This window comes from Musca autumnalis, unplaced genomic scaffold (assembly GCF_047663935.1).
Source record: "Musca autumnalis isolate F117 unplaced genomic scaffold, ASM4766393v1 scaffold_5, whole genome shotgun sequence".
Lineage (NCBI taxonomy): Eukaryota > Metazoa > Arthropoda > Insecta > Diptera > Muscidae > Musca > Musca autumnalis.
The window spans coordinates 42,351,762-42,369,848 of record NW_027412088.1 but is presented as its reverse complement, the minus strand read 5'-3'; the positions used below and the strand labels follow the sequence as shown (position 1 = coordinate 42,369,848).

General features: G+C 33.5%; 2 protein-coding genes across 2 annotated transcripts; both read right to left on the bottom strand.

Annotated features, from left to right (window-relative positions):
- Nucleotides 1-8,450: 8,450 nt before the first annotated feature.
- LOC141404934 (serine protease inhibitor 42Dd-like) lies at nucleotides 8,451-10,591 on the bottom strand. Its single transcript, XM_073988778.1, has 4 exons — nucleotides 10,451-10,591; nucleotides 8,926-9,845; nucleotides 8,714-8,852; nucleotides 8,451-8,650 (listed from the first exon to the last, which is right to left on the bottom strand). Exons 1-4 carry the CDS (start codon nucleotides 10,461-10,463, stop codon nucleotides 8,532-8,534), a joined length of 1,191 nt encoding a protein of 396 aa, XP_073844879.1. The 5' UTR covers nucleotides 10,464-10,591; the 3' UTR covers nucleotides 8,451-8,531.
- A 5,756-nt stretch (nucleotides 10,592-16,347) lies between these two features.
- LOC141386624 (antitrypsin-like) lies at nucleotides 16,348-17,828 on the bottom strand. Its single transcript, XM_073955537.1, has 4 exons — nucleotides 17,819-17,828; nucleotides 16,796-17,694; nucleotides 16,584-16,722; nucleotides 16,348-16,522 (listed from the first exon to the last, which is right to left on the bottom strand). The coding sequence occupies exons 1-4, from the start codon at nucleotides 17,826-17,828 to the stop codon at nucleotides 16,401-16,403; spliced, it is 1,170 nt and encodes a 389-aa protein (XP_073811638.1). The 3' UTR covers nucleotides 16,348-16,400.
- Between the last annotated feature and the right edge of the window lie 259 nt (nucleotides 17,829-18,087).

The window sequence follows — 18,087 nt, the reverse complement described above, 5'->3', positions numbered from 1 at the left end:
ACACGTGTGTTTCGTGCTTTGTTGTTGTTAACCAACGTAGCAAGCGAAGAGGAAAAGAAAAAAATGGTATTAATTTTGTTGGTCTTTTTTCATTAGTGTTCTAGAGAACATCGTTGAGTAAAGACGGTAAAGTTAGTGAATAAATCAGTGTTTTGTCTTTTCGTAAAAAAATGTGCTTTTTAGTAAATAAAATGTCCAATACATTTTATAATTGAATCAAAAAGGTGAATGGAAATATTTTATTTATCAATACATTTTTCATATGCATACATATGTACATATGTATGTATATTTGAAATATGGATGTACCTATTTATTACATTATATAAACATTTGATTCCAGATGCCGATTTCCCGCTGCTGACTTCAACTTTGAAGAAAATGTGTTTTATTTCACAACTAAGGAGAAGCGTTCAACGATGTTTCTATATAATTATACCCTACACCACTATGTGGTAAGGGGTATTATGTGTTAGTGCATTTGTATGTAACATACAAAAGGAAGCGAGATAGACCCATAGTTCCTTCTAGGGATATACATAGAATCACTTTCTGAGTCGATTTATGCATGTCCGTCCGTCCGTCCATCCGTCCGTCCGTTCGCAACATAAAGGTCACATTTGTTGACCGATTTCGCTGAAAATTGGGGAATACCATTTTTTTAGCCGTCGAAAGATCAAGTTCGAAGATGGGCTATATCGGTCCAAGTTTTGGTATAGCCCCCATATAACGGTACCTCCCGATTTAAGGTATTTTAAGAATCTTAGCCGCATTTGTTGCCCAAACCAGCTGAAATTTTACATTTAAGGTTCCCAATGGCCGCGAAATTGCTCCACTAAAAATTGTCAAGATAGGTCCACGGTTCGGTATAGTCCCCATATAACGATACCTCCCGATTTAAGGTATTTTATGGATCTTAGCCACATTTTTTGCCCAAACTAGCTGAAATTTTACATTTGAGGTTCTCAATGGCCGCGAAATTGCTCCACTAAAAAATGTCAAGATAGGTGCACGGTTCGGTAAAGTCCCCATATAACGATACCTCCCGATTTAAGGTATTTTAGGGATCTTAGCCACATTTTTTGCTTGAACTAGCTGAAATTTTACATATGTGGTTCCCAGTGGCGGTCTAGAAATAAGTGTGCCAAATTATATCGAAATCGGTTCCGATTTGGATATAGCTCCCATATATATTTTCGGCCGATTTCACGTATTTTCTGTACCAAACACGCTACATACGTCCGATTTTGATGAAATTTGGAATGTTTGACTGAATTCGATCTAGAAATAAGTGTGCCAAATTATATCGAAATCGGTTCAGATTTGGATATAGTTCCCATATATATTTTCGGCCGATTTCACGTATTTTCTGTACCAAACACGCTATATATTTCCGATTACGATGAAATTTGGAATGTGTGACCGAATTCAGTCTAGAAATAAATGTGCCAAATTATATCGAAATCAGTTCAGATTTGGATATAGCTCCCATATATATGTTCGCCCGATTTCACGTATTTGCTGCACCAAACACGCTATATACGTCCGATTTTGATGAAATTTGGAATGTTTGACTGAATTCGGTCTAGAAATAAGTGTGCCAAATTATATCGAAATCGGTTCCGATTTGGATATAGCTCCCATATATATTTTCGGCCGATTTCACGTATTTTCTGTACCAAACACGCTATATATCCGATTTCGATGAAATTTGGAATGTGTGACCGAATTCAGTCTAGAAATAAATGTGCCAAATTATATCGAAATCGGTTCAGATTTGGATATAGCACCCATATATATTTTCGGCCGATTTCGTGTATTTTCAGCTCCAAACACGATATGAGGCGTTCAGAGCACACTTCGACTAACTCCATAAAACAAAAAGTTGAGAAAAGCAATGATGAAATGTATATTGTTTTTTAAAATTCCCCTGATTATATGGATTCAAATATATAATGTAGAATGCATAATAGCAGGTATAGCTTTCATCTAACGGTATATAAAATAAAATAAAAACAATAGTCAACAAACAATCGTTAGTAATGTTGTGGTAATGGTGGAGTTAATCGAAGTGTGCACTGAAAAAAGTAATAAAGTTAGGTCTTGAATTTTTTTATTAACGAAAAACTTAGTTTTTTACACATATATTACAGGTTTTACATAAAAACAAGTAAGAAAAGTCTATAGTCGGACGGAGCCGACCATGGGATACCCTATACCACTATCCCTGGACAACCGCTTTCCACGGAACTTCTTTTCAATGATTGTGAAAATTTAATTACACTGTGCAACATTTTTAAGGTGATCTTGTGCAAACAATTCGAACTGAGTATTTTTTGAAAGTACAGACCCAAACGACAAGAAACCCTAGTTGGTTTTTTTTTGTGTCAGATCCAGCTCGGATTTTATGGCCCCATCTAAGCATGGTTAAATATTGAGTTTTTAAAGAAATCCGGGGATATATCTCTGAAACCAATGCGAATCTTCTTCTGACCTCTGAATTTGTAGATAAGGACAAGAATAAAATATTTGGAGAAATAATGAACTCGAAAAACTACATTTATTGCCTCAAATTTCAAAATATATGCAAAAATTCCACAATTTTTGTACATTTCGCACCGTATCTCCAAAACCGTTTTTCTGAATACTTTCTTTTGGTAAAATATACCCTGGAATGTAATACACAACTCTTCAGAACATGTCATTGTTGTAAAATGCCTCTATGCCATTTTTTCTGAAAATTTTTCAACGACGATTTAATAAAAATGTAAATAATGTAGTGAAATCCGAAATGCGAGAATAAACTGTTGGTGTAAACAGTGTTTGAAATAAGTGTTGTAAAAGATATGATGCAAAATACCGCTGAAACAACATAAAGTAAGCATTTTAGAGTTTCAGAATGTTCTAAAGAATTGTTGAGAACTTCATTTGGAAGATTTTAGCAAAAGGTTACTTGGTTCAACTCCCAATAGTTTAGCCGATACTGACCAGAATTTCAGCAATTATGTTAAATGTTTTATATTTTATAGATTTTGATGCCCTAGATGGAGTTTTTCTTATGTGGTTTTTTCAAAAGATAAGTTCTACTAGTTTAGGGATACAATATTGCTAAAGACAGCAAGGCCAAATTTCTATTCGTTTCTGAGATAAAGGCCTGATAAATGCAAAAAAGTGTAGATTTAGCCCGGTTTATGAGGCCATAAAATCCGAACTGGATCTGACAGGACAAATATGTACTTTCAAAAAATAGATAGCAAAAGTTGTTTGCATTTTCAGTGTTGCATAGTGTTAGCAAATATCAGAGATGTAATGTATAATACTTATGGCCAAAACCAAAAAGTTATCTAGCATGACAAAGGCATTTTTGTAGCAGGAAAAGAAAATTTAGTTCACACAAACTAAAATGTAATGAAACCCACTTATACTTACACTACTTCCGTTGTTTAACCGCTACGTTATTGAAATTTTTTTCCAATTTCACCAAAAGTTTCAGCCCATTTAACCTGTTAAGTAATATCTGATCTTCACGTCGGTTTTTACGCTTCTTCTTCATCATAAACTCAAACTTTGTTTAAAAATGTGCGGGTTATTATTTTGACCTACAGAGCCGCTACAAAATTGGTTAAAATTTTGATTTTGGTCCATATCATCCCCTGAACATTTCACGATCATCACCAAAAACTAATCATTTCTATTCTGGCCCGAACCCAACCTCATTAAAAAATTCGTTACAATCCATAATTGCGGCCTTAAGCTTGTTTACAATTTTTAATGGACGGACACACATAGCTAAATCGCTTTATCTCGTCGAGATATGAATTTTGGCATACCAAATAAGGGCTCTAGGACGAATATTTCGTGGTGTTACATAAACTTTTGGAGAGACAATATGTAGCATGGGATAAAACTGTGGTTCTCTACACAGAACCCATTATATATTAGGCAGTAGGCCCGTTATCTAGCAAACACTTTATTGCAATTTACATCAGAGGAAAGGTCAGTAGTTTTTTCCATATGTAGGCTACTTTGCGAAATATATATGTCCTCAAGGAATTAAAAAAAATTTAAAATTTAAAATTTGTATATTTTTCATACAAAAGTAATGGTCCATTTCACCCGCTAAAGAATATCAGATCATCATTCAAAATTGTAGGCATCTTTTTCGACCTATACTCTTACCCGGTGCAAAATTTCGTGACTATTGATGTATATTTGCGACTTCTAGCGAGTTTATTATTACACAACAAATAAATAACAGAATATATTAGGCTGTAACTCTGTTATTTGATCATGCACACCAACATAATTGGCATCAATTGAAAGGTCAGGCGTTCCACTTTCAAGTATATCTCACTGGTCCGGAATGTCACTTCCATGAATTAAGATATAAGCTGTATATTAAAAATTTTCACAATTTTCACACAAAAGTTTTGGTCCATTTAACCCTCTTAATATTATCCGATCGCCATCTAAAATTGCAAGCTTCTCCTTTGTGATATACTCTTACCTTATTTAAAATTACGCGTTGATCGGACTATTATTGAGACCTACAGAGCCGCTAGAAAATTGGACAAATATTATGTTTTTGGTCCATTTCACCCGCTAAATATTTCACGATAATCACCAATAACAATAGGGATCTATTCTGATCTGAACCCGACCTCCATACAAAATTTCATGACGATCGGTCCATAATTGCGGCCTGGAGCGTGTTTACAATTTATAATGGACAGACGGACGGACGGACGGACTGACGGACGGACACACATCTCAAAATCGCTTTATCTCGTCGAGATATTAAGATTGGTATACCACATTGGGGGTCTCCGACGAATATTTCGCGGTGTTACATGAATTTTTACCAAAACAAACTTATAATACCCTTTTCCACATGTGGTATAGGGTATAATTAATGTTGGCAGTTCAGTTATAAAACAATATTTGTAATTAATTCATGTTAGCTTTATGTTAGCGTCATTCTTCATGGCTAGGTTTACGACGTTTCCGACGTATGTAATATACGTCAAAAATGTATGTTATATACGTCATAATAAGGCCATCTATGGTTTCAACAAAAGCCGAAAGGGCATTGCTGTAAAAATGTACACGTTGCGAGCAGAGCTACATTTGAATGTGGAGTTAATCGAAGTGTGCACTGAAAAAAGTTGCATATTATTCAGTGGTCAATAAAAACTTGTTATTTAAAGGTGCTCATCTTTATTATTCAGAAAAGATATTATGATCATAAATAGATATGGCGATATCAAAGGCTTTGACACTTAAATCTCAAATTTTTCAAAAAGTGGAGTTAGTCGAAGTGTGCACTGAGCGCCTCATATATAAGTCCGATTTCAATGATATTTGGAATGTGTGACTGAATTCGGTCTGGAAATAAATGTGCCAAATTATATCAAAATCGGTTAAGATCTGGATATAGCTCCGATTTATATTTTACATATTCACAGTGGTGTAGGGTATTATATAGTCGGCCCCGCCCGACTTTGATCCTTTCCTTACTGGTTTTTTCTTTTTAAAAGTGCGACTTTTTATAAATATTTCATTCAGTTTTTCTTTTATTAAAGTGTGTTATGATTTCTTCGGAATTTTGTATGTAACTATGTGTCTTTGTTGTTTTGCTTTTTTCTATGCCCTTCAATAAAAAAACCACCATTTATAAATGTGTATATCACCAATATTTTTGAAAATTTAACATAGCTGAAGCCAAGGTTTACCCTTTTAGAATACGCGACTTGTGGTTCTATATTATACAAATGAAATGTTTTTGGACACGGCAAAAAATATTGGCCCTAAAAGATAATTTGCATGGAAGCTGTGGCTATATTTATGTTAAAAAATGTGTAAAAATGGGTTGAAGCCACCATGTCTTTTTTTGTTATTTCTCGATTTGTGAGTAAACCACACTTCTCTCGATTTTCCTGTCAAAGTGAAAATAGAAGCAAACTAAATAAGGATCATCTCACTAATGTATAACTTTTCAAAATTTTAAGTGCTTCTACCATTAAATGATGTTGACATTTTGAAGCCAGATTTACAGTGTTTTTTGAAATTTTCTTCTAATTTCATTCCGCAAACAGGTTTTTCAAAAAATCATATATAGGATTGTAGTACTTGCGATTCTGAGTTATTTGATACGTATATTGTGAATGTAGTCTGCACAGCTTCATAGTAATCTACATCCAAATGCGGAAATTTTGTGTGAACATTTTTGTAAAAAACATATTTTTCGGGCCTAATTTGTACAATTGTCATTCGATTTGCTCGTACTTGATTGCACGTTTTAGTTTTTTACGTTCCGGATCTAATAAATCATTCCCCGTGAAAATCCATCTACAAAAACGCGAGTTACAGGAACGTCCAAAATAGAAAAATCACCTAAAATTGTTTTTGGAAATATCGCGAAATTTATCGCGTTTTCTGCGGTTCGTTTCCACTGCAATGAAACAACTAATACAGCATCTTCGTTTTAGCGGAAACAGAGATTTGAAAACTTCACTGATAAGGGAGCTACATTCATTTTATCCCAAAAAATAGTGTGTGATGCTACATCCACGGTTCTTCATTGATCGCCTTGAAATAGATATATATCGATGTAGATTTTCATGGTGGACATTGAAATCGGATGCGGACAAAAATTGTATGCACTTTGTGCAAATTAGCGATATTTTATAGGTATTTTAATGCTAATATGCAGCTGATGCTACATCTTATCCTCCAAATTAAATTTAGAAAAATATATACAAATTAACAGATATGGTCTTGCTGTACATGAAAATCACATGCGGACAAAATGATTTTGATAAATACGCGATTTACACGTATTTTAAAATGCATACAAATAAAAATGGGTTATTTGACCTCTATTTCCATTTCAGAAACTTTGACATATATCCTCATCAACGCAATTAGCTTCCCTAATGGGAAAGCTTTAATATGAATGTCAATAAAGCAAAATCCGTCTATTTTGTTGGGAGATTTAAGCAAAATGAAGGAAGTATTCCTATAAATGTTTACAATATTTTCCACTACATAATGCATGTGAAAAAATATTTTTTCAAACAAAAAATAATTTTTTTGACCATAATATGTATTTATTTCGGCTGTAACGTCCAAACTATAACACCAATCTGTATGATTGTAGTCTCATTTGATTCGCCGTGAAGTTTTGATCCACAACAAATGTTTATGTAATTTTATGACCACTAAATGGGCCTTAATTTTGAAAAAAGTTGACTTATATTCAATAATTTATCAATTTTATGTACATTCCGCGAATTTTGTGTAACATTTTGCAGGTATTATGCAATCTACTCGCTGAAGTCATTTCGAGAGAACTTTTTTGCAACAATTGTGCTCATTAAAATAATTAGCGTTTTTATAATATTTTCTTTCTTAAAAAGCGAAATAAAAGCGCCATAACTTTTGTCCGCAACATCCAAAAATTGGCTCGCGACCAGATTCATACTGGGAATTTTTTTCTTGACCTACATATTAAAAATTGTTGATGTAGCGCGAAAAAAAATTATCATTTTTTTCTGAAATGGAATATGAAATAATTGACAATATTCGTGGTATATGTAAGAAATAGCCATTGAGCGCTTGCTGAGAGCAAGTGAGCATACATTTCAATGTGTTTCACATTGACATTTACGCTCCCTTGCTCTCAGAAAGCGCCCACTGGTGTATTTGTTTGCACCCAAACATATAATTTGTTTGCACCTGAACATATATTTGTTTGCAGGACACAATCATATGTTATGTTTGGAACTGCTTGCAAACAAATATATGTTTGGGGCATATGTTAGAAAGGACATTTTTTCTGTGTGTAGTGTTTCATAAACTGAAAAAACTTTTTTGTTGAATTATGCCAAACTCGTAGTAAATAAGCTGTAACTCGTTGAGTTTTTAGATACATATATGCATGAAAATTTGAGACTAGATAAAGAAAACGCATTTTTTGAGTTATGCCACTATTTGAGTAAATGAGCGATATGTTCTCTATAACACTTGAGATCAATTTATGTTCAATTTCAACATACTCCACATTTGTGTTTTGCTCTTTACTGTATTTTAACATGCGAATTTCTGATTTGTAGCCAAACAAACTACGTACTGTGCCATGTGCACAACTCTCGGTTTTGTAGTTCGACACACAAGCTCTGTGCCAACGTAATCTTTACTTACTAAGGAGTAAAGTAAGCACTTTTGCGTTGTAAACATTTTAACAAATAACCCATTATTGTAAGTAAAGTTGTAATGCGTTATTCGACTCATGCGGTTTTCAAATTTTTGCTGAGATATTAGACCACTCAATGCAAAGTTTGGATGATCATCTTTTGTGAGATGATTCTTAGTTGTCAAATAAAATTTCGCAAAATAAAAATTTTAATTTAGTTTTCGATGAATATCTTACATTTATATAACAACAAACATTTTTTCTGCTTTATACCTTTATTTATTATCTGTTATACAATTCTTGAAATAGTTTGATGGTAATATTGTCAATTAAATGATTATAATCCAACAAAGGTTCCTTGGAACAGTGGCACTGAATCTCCATTCATTATGGCATAATAAAATGGATGATCTGCAATAAAATCACGGGGTCTGGTACGGGTCATAATACCAATGCCTGTAAATAAAAAGAAGATATTTAAGTAATTATACCTAACAAGTTCAAATGTTCGGTTCCTACGTGTGACACCAGCAGCAGTTGTGCCCACTTCATTGACATCAATGAAAGCTTTGTGGACAACCTCGGATACTTGAAGAGGTTCAAACGATTTCAACATTTTGCTTAAGTCTGCCTGACTAAACATTAACTTCATGCCAAGCTGTAAGTTGAATAAATGAACAGTGTGTTAGAGAAAAGAAATGTTAGTAAGTTAATCACATCGACAGACATACCTTCTTTAAAGGTTCATTTAGATTAACTTCAAATTCGGCCTTAAATTTGGGCAAAAACAGCCGAACACCCTTTGTTGTAAGACCATTTCCAGACAAGGATGCCAACGAAAATGTTTTCATTTTTTCCATTAATGCTGGCAGACCAGTACGAGAATTGGGTAAAATAATTAACATTGACAGATCGGAATCTTTGTATGGTAGGCGTATAGCACTGGCATCCAGTTCCTCAATTTCTTTGTGAGGCATCATTCCTGATTTATACATCATTTGCACCTTTACGGATTTGCTATCATCAATATAGAAATCATCTTCTTTGGTGTTTTCTGCCTTGAAAGGTTTATCCCAATTACCCTTGAAATAGATGGCACTCAACAGCATAAGGCGTGTATCGCTGGTACACGACAAAGGCGTAACAATGTCATGAATTGCATTTTCAGTTTTATTTTCAACCCAATTATTAATTAATTTTGCAGCGTCTTTACTTTGGGCAAAATCTACATTCTCCACAGCCGATAAGAATTTGTTGGATAGAATTTCATTGTAGCTATCAGCGAGGTCATATTTTTTGGCTAGAAATATTTTATTGGCAATTTTCAGTGTTTTGCCATCTTCATATTTTGACAGCAGGGAATGATAATTTTCTGCCACATTTTCCATTGGTTGGCCAGTAAATGCCAGGCCATCATCCATTTCAGCTGCTGTCTCACCATCAGCACCCATACGTACCATGGCCAAACATGTTTGTATTGAGAATGGGGAAAGTATTATGTTTTTTCCACCGTTCCTTTGATAGATTTCTGTGAAAATGTCTTTGCTGAAATTCTCTAAGCTGGAGTGGAATTGCAGAGAATCGCCAACTGTGGCTGTTGATGTTCCAGTGAGGCATATAACCCAAATGCTTAAAATTATTGTTAAATATCCTGGAATAATGGAATTTGTATTTGTTAGTAATAAGCAGTGAGGGATCTAGCCTACAAGGGAACTTTATGGAGATAGACTCTAAAGCAAGAAAAACGTATATGGAAAGGATCAAAGTCCGTCTGGGCCGACTATACCCTACACCACTATGATTTCAGTATAATTTTGCGAAATTTTTTGTAGACCAAATTATCTAATTTCCAATTTGTTTGGTGCGTCAAATTCATAAAATCGGCCGAAAACATATCGTCGGTGTCATGCTTAAGTGTTCAATACGCCATTTTTGACCTTTCGAGATACATGTGGTTTCTAGGGTTTTCCGGTATAGCGTATGGAACACTTAAGCATGACACCGACGATATATAGGAGCTATATCCAAATCTGAACCGATTTTAATATAATGTGGCAAATTTTTTTATATAGCCAAATTCTGTAACAAGGTGAATAGGATTTTGCACATCGCTTATTTTGCAGAACCAACTATATGCCAACTTTCAAAGAATTCCATAACATGACAAGGTGTATCTGTGTATCTACATATGTATCAACTTTTTAATGTTTCTAATTTTGTTGTTTCAAAACTAAATAAATATTCTTTTCGTCTTACCTTTCGCGCCCATTTCTCTGCTTTTTTATTTATGATGTGAACAGAAATACGTTCTTCGATCAGAATTTTCTTGATACTGACCAAATGTTTTTTAGAATGTTAAATAAATAAGCAATTCTTCTTTATTTTTAACTCATAGAAACTGACATTTGGTTATCAGTTTAAGTTTTCGCACGAAATTAAATGCAAATATTAATAGGTTGCCTGATAATTATGTATTATTCCTAGTACCGTTGGGTCAAATATACATACATATTTTGTATCATTTAAATATATTTCATCACACGTTGAATATAATCACACAATGGAACTTGTACAATTCCCTATTGGAAAAAAATCGAAAAGTTTTTAACCCACTTAGCGCTAGAAAAATTAATTGAAAATAAAAAATAATTTAAAAAAATTAAGTTTCAGTGTTTTATTTATGAATGCACTTAAAACTAGAAAATAATTTATTGCTTAGCCTTAATAAATATATTCTTTCTCATGATGGAATCTCTCAAATAAAACGCTTGACGTTTAATTTTACCACCATTTATAATTTGAATACAAGCGTTTTATTTGAGAGATTCCATCATGAGAAAGAATATATTTATTAAGGCTAAGCGATAAATTATTTGCTAGTTTTAAGTGCAATTATAAATAAATAAAATTAATAAAACACTGAAACTTATTTTTTTAAATTATTTTTTTATTTAACTTTTTAGTAAATAAAATTTTTGACAACTGAGAACAAAATTATAGTCAATTTAAGCCGAAAATGTAGATAAAAACTTTAAAATGCCCGAAATCATGTGGCACCGTTATAAAAAGGCTATACCAAAACCTGTACCATTGAGAACTCCAAATGCCAGGTTACAGCCAATTTTGCTTAAAAATTAAGATAAAGTCCTTAACACACTTGAAATCGGGTGGTACAGCTATATGGGGGCTATACCAAAACCTAGACCTATGTCAACAATTTTTGGTGGAGAAGTTTCTGTGCCATTGGGGACTCCAAATTCGCCAATTCGGCCTAAAAATAAAGATTAAATCCTTAAAATACTTGAAATCGGGTCGCACCACTATATGGGGACTATACCAAAACCTGGACCTATGTCCACACTTTTATGTGGAGAAGTTTTTGCACCACTGGGAACCCCAAATGCCAAATTACAGCCTATTTGCTTAAACATGAAGATAAAATCCTTTAACCACTTGAAATAGGGTGGTACCGCTATATGGGGGTTATACCAAAACCTGTACCTATGTCCATAATTTTTAGTGAGGAAGTTTCTGTACCAATGGGGGGTCACATTGCCAAGGAAAAATGGGCCCATATTCATGTATAGTCATCCAAATCTGAAAAGTGTTTCAGTTCGATTGGCCAACTGCAAGTGCGTTAAAAATGAGTTACTAGATTTGAACTAAATCGGGTGATACCGCTATATGGGGGCTACAGGAAAAATTTTACCCATAGTGGTTTTGATTTCATCATGTATTGTCATCCAAATCTGAAAAGTGTGCAAAGTTTTAGTTGGATTGGTCAACTGCAACTGTGTAAAGAATGAGTTACCAGACACCAAAGCAAGTTAAATAAAACACTGTAATATAACATTTTTTTATTTAAATCAGTTTTATTTTAATTTTTAAACATTAAAAAACAATAACTTTTTTCTTTATTCAGTGTTGTTTTTGTTCGACCTTTTCAAAATTTATGTAAACAAAGACTTTTTTGAGCTTGAGGCCAGACAATTAGTTTATAATATTTTACATATTTCCTGAAAATGCAATGTAACTCATTGCAAAATATTGGAAAATAATAAAAAAATAAAATCTGGCCTCAAGCTCAAATAAACTCTTTGCTTAAATAATTTTTTTCTTAAAATTTATAGTTTTCAAGGAATTGTGTGTCCGTTTAAACGGACAGTGGCAATTTTTACAATTCTGGATAAACCATTTTAGTCGTACTCACAAAGGCAAATGTAATATATTTTTGAATCCTACACCCGAGATTGCAATTGAAGTAAATATTCTCTAAACACATAAAATTTTTAGCATCGGTATTATTTTTGACAATTTACAGAAGTAATACACTGAAAGAAAAAGCTTTATAAAATAAACGAAATCTTATGTTCCATCAATGAAATTACGAATTTGTTCATTAATGCAATGAAACTTCTTCATTGACACAATGAAACTTTTTTATTAATGCAATGCAACTTCTTCATTGATGCAATGGAACTCCTTCATTGATGCAATAAAACCTCTTCATTAAAGCTATGAAACTTCTTCAATCAAACCTCTTTATTAATGCAATGAAATACTTTCATTAATATAATGAAATACTTTCATTAATATAATGAAATACTTTCATTAATGCAACGAAATATTTACATTAATGTAATGGAATACTTTCATTAATGCAATAAGGCCTCACGTTGGTTCAAAATCAATGATACATTTCATTGATTTAACAAACCATTTAATTAATTTTTTGAAATCATTTCATACTCACGTAATAAAATTAAGTCAATGCTAAGTATGTTTAATTTATTTTATTGCAATTAGTTTTGAACATGGATACAACACATAGTTGGAGTTCCTCAGGTATTAACTACATACATTAATGGTACCATTAGTCGTTGTCATCTGTAAGTAAAATTGAAAGAATAAACAATTTGTTAACAAATAGCGATCTCCGTGACGTGCAGACGTGTTTCATACAAGCTCCAAATAATCATATTTTATCTCGGTTAAAACGCCAGTTTACGAACAAATAACTCTTCAGCAATATAAATCCTTATAACTCCTAAAGACCCCTTGTGCAAAGCCTTGTGTCGCTTTAATTTGTAAATCAAAATTGCATTTATTAAACAGCAAAAAGAAAAAATACAAGTTAAGTGAGCAATTATTTTTGAGAGCACAATCTCCGTAAACAAAAGAGAGCAATTGAGCATTGAAAACTAAGGAAAACGTCAAGTGTCAGAAAGTGTTTTACATATTTTACCGCTCAGTCATCCCCTGTGTACGTCCATGATGTTGGTATACAACATACAAAATTCACATAAAACAACTGTACACATAAAAACTACATTAAATAGTTTTATTTTAATATTTATGTATTCTTTTCACATAAAATGATTCATACCTACTTTCAACGAAGTTAATGATCCTATTGGGCTTTGTATGTAAAATTGAAAATCATAAAAAAAATTAGTAATTTATTTGTCTTTTGTCTCCATACACCAATATCTGACATTTTCTTCGTCATTTCAATCTTCTTTAGATTTTCTATTGCTTGCATCTATTACAAAGAAAACCAGTAAGGAAAGGATCAAAGTCGGGCGGGGCCGACTATACAATACCCAACACCACTGGTAATATGTACAATATAAATACAATAAAATAACACAAAAAATTTAATTGTAATCAAATTTTTTTTTTATTCGAAAGAACAATACGTGACATTAACATTTGAAAATGATTTCGGGCATATGGGCACCGCGGTTGTTCTTGACGAAGTGCATTCTGGACGTCGAATTTTTGGCCACTTTTTCGAGCACTGCTGGCCGTATGTCACGAATAACACGAACAATGATGGCCTCCAAGGCATCAATTGTTGCTGGTTTATCAGCATAAACCAGTGACTTCACGTAGCCCCACAGGAAATAATCGAGAGGTGTCAAATAGCACGACCTTGGAGGCCAATTGACAGGTCCACTTCTCGAAATCAACTTATCGTCAAATTTTGATTTCAATAAGTCGATGGTTGCGTTCGCCGTATGGCACGTAGCGCCATCCTGTTGAAACCACATCTCCTCCGGATCAATGTCATCCATATTTTCAAACAAAAAATCATTGATCATGGTGCGGTAACGATCTCCATTGACCGTAAGGCGAGCTCCGGCCTCATTTTTGAAGAAATAAGGTCCGATGATGCCACCAGTGTGAAAACCGCACCATACGGTGCATTTTTCTGGATGTAATGGAGTCTGTAGGGCCTCTTGTGGATTGGTCTCACTCCATATGCGGCAAATTTTGCTTATTAACAAACCCGTTAAGCCAAAAATGCGCCTCATCGCTGAACGCCATACAAATGACGAAGTCGTCTATAAGTTGCGCGAATCGACGACTGATTTTCAAAGTAAATTTGGATAATTTCGTAGCGTTGTTCAAGCGTGAGTCTATTCATGACGATTTGTCAGAGTATACTGAATCAAATAAAAAAAAAGTTTCATCAAAATTTAATTTTTTTGTGTTCCTTTTTACAATTTAATGTTCTATCTAGCTTAAAAAACACCCTTTATATGGGAGCTAAATCCAAATCAGAACAGATTTCGATATATTTTTTCACATTTGTTTGTAGACCAAATTCTGTTACATAGTCCAAATTTCATCAAAATTGGACATATATAGCGTGTTTCCTGCATCAAATACCTCAAATCGGTCGAAAATGTATATGGGAGCTATATCCAAATCTGAACCGATTTCGATATAATTTGCCACACTTATTTCTAGGCCAAATCCCGGCAAACATTCCAAATTTCATTGAAATCGGACATATATAGAGCGTTTCGTACGTCAAATACCTAAAATCGGCCGAGAATATATGTATATGAGAGCTATATCCAAATTTGAACCGATTTCTATATCATTTGGCACTCTTATTTCTAGACTAAATACCGTCGCACATTCCAAATTTCATTAAAATCGGGCATATATAGCGTGTTTCGTGCGCCAAATGCTTTAAATCGGGCGAAAATATATATGGGGGCTATATCCAAATCTAAACCGATTTTTACCAAAATAAATAGAGTTCGTTCTTTGACCAAAAAAACTATCTTCGCAAATTTTCATGCTAATCGGACACTAAATGCGACCTGTACTTTGTTTACAAAAATACATGGACAGACGGACATGCGTAAAAGGAACTATGGGCCTATCTCCTTTCCTTTTGCATGTTACAAACTAATGCACAAAGACATAATACCCCTTACAACAAGGTGGTGTAGGGTATAATTACAGAACATTTTATAGCACGTATTTACAAACCACATCCATATATCAACCCTATACACCAACAGCGATTATAATTTCTAAATGATAGGTCCATATCAAATATCAAATTTAGTACTGATTTCGAACTTTCAGAATTTCAAATCCAAATTGTGCCAAATTTAGTACCATTTAGTACATATAAATACGAATTTCCAAAACCACAATCTTGTTGGATAATCTTAATTCTGAACTTCAAGATTCCAGCTCCGTCCATGCACCCAAATCCAAATTGTACCAAATATAGTACATATATGAACTAGTATGCCAATCTATCTCCATATGTCCATCCTACACTCCAACAGTAATCTCAATTCCAAATTCCAGGAATCCAGCTCCATCCATGACGAAAAAAAATTTTACCAAATTTAGTAGTATTCAGTATTTTTCATACACACAAGTACGAATTTCCAAAACTACCCCATATCTCAATCATCAGTAATCTTAATTCAAAGTTTCAAGATTCCAGCTCTATCTACTCACCAAAATCCAAATTGTATTAAATTCAAAACCATTTAGTACCTATATGTACGTATTTCCAAAACTATCTCCATAACTCATTCCTACACGCCAACGAATTTCCAAATCTATCTACATATCTCAATCCTTTATCCCAACATTAATCTTAATTCCTAATGTTAGGATTCCAGCTAATCCATTCACCAAATTCCTATTTGTAACAAATTGAGTACCATTCGGTACTTTTTTATACATACGTTCGAATTTCCAAAACTACGTCCATAACTAAGCCATCAAAGTTAACTCCAAATGTTAGGATTCCCGTTCTGTCCGTTCACCAAAAAATTCTGAAATATATTCCCATATTGTCCCTAAACTTATAATTACTAAATTACCAACAATTTTGTTATGCTCATTATCAAATATTTTATTGAGTTATGTATTTATTATGGGATTATGCTCCAACAAACACTCCCGCAATTAAAGGAATAAATTCTTTACTTAAAATTGCATAAAAGAATGGTCCATCAGCACTAAAGCGGAAGAAAGGATTATTACGGTTATAATGGTCTGAAGCTGAAAACAAACAAAACAAGGAATTAATACAGATCCTATTTTGTCTGGATTTTTAATATACTTGAAACAATAGGTGCTGGGTCTCCTTCTTCACTAACTTCAAAGGTAGTTTGGTGAATAAATTCATTCACCGCCAGAGGATCAGGGGATATCAGCATTTTATCAAAATCTCCATTTTCGAATATGTGTTCAATGCCGATCTGAAAATTTATGAAATATGGAAAATTTGTTCTTATCAAATTCCAAAGTTTAAGGCTTGAAATTAACACTCACCTTCTTCAGGCTATCATTTAAATCGATTTTAGTATCAATTTTGAATTTCGGCATACGAAATTCAATTCTCTTTCTCTGAAACACATTTGTTTCTACAAACGAGGGAATATCCAGTGTTGTCATTGTTTGCACAACTTTTTGCAAACCATCAGCTCTGAATGGTACCACCACCAACATAGACAGACCCAAGTCTTTGTATGGCAATAGTATGGCGCCAGCATTCATTGCCGATTGTCTACCGTAACGAAAATATGAACGAACTTTCATCATTGGCAGCATAATAACATTGTCGCTCTCATCGATATAAAACTTATCTAGCTTCGTCCATGTTTCATTGAAGCCTATTTTCCATTTGCCACTAAAGTGTGCTGCACTCACAAGAAGCATGTTTGTAGCGGGACTTAACGAATTTTCCAATTTGTTTATCTCATTTCCAGTTTTTGCGAGAAGCCATTCATTGATGGCTCTTGCAGCGTTTTCGGTTTGTGTAAAATCTAAATTTTCTGCATTTGAAAGGAATTGTTCAGAGATGATTGTATTGAAGTTCTGATTAATTGGATACTCGTTTGCGACATATATTTTGTTTGCTAATTTAAAACTATTGGAATTTTCATATTTTTTCAATTTTGTTTGGAAGCCAATAGCCATGGTATTTAATTCAGAAATAGTGCTGTTCAGGGCTTTATCTAATTCATGGGCAGTATTTCCATCAGCTCCCATGCGTAACATAGCCATACAAGTTTCAATGGAAAAGGTAGACACGACAATGTTTTTCCCTGGATTTGAATGTATTATCTCATTGAATAATTTGCCACCAAAGCATTCAACACCAGCCGAAAGTCCTGCATTGGCTAACAGGAAAAGCAAGGACACGACACAAAGACTTGTACAGGATTTTGCTGAAAATATGAAAAGGAACATTTGCATTTATATTAGAGGTATTTAAATTTGAGATTTGAATTCTATTTCAGGTTAATGAAATGTTTGTAATATAAGGATACATTTATATTTAACAAAACTCACTTGATCTCATTTTACCAAATTCGACTGCACAACTGAAGAAATTGTAGTTAAGAATGTTTTGAAATTCCGAAAAACAGCTGTATTTACTGAGCGTTTTTTTCGTCAGGTTAACCAGCATAAAATAATAATTAAACAATACTATTCAATTTATGAAAGAAATAAGAAAGGAACTGAAACCACTAGGTCAGCACGAACCCATAATACACTCCAACATGATGAAAACGCAGCTATTAAAACTCTATGAAATACCAGGAGAGATACCGAAACAT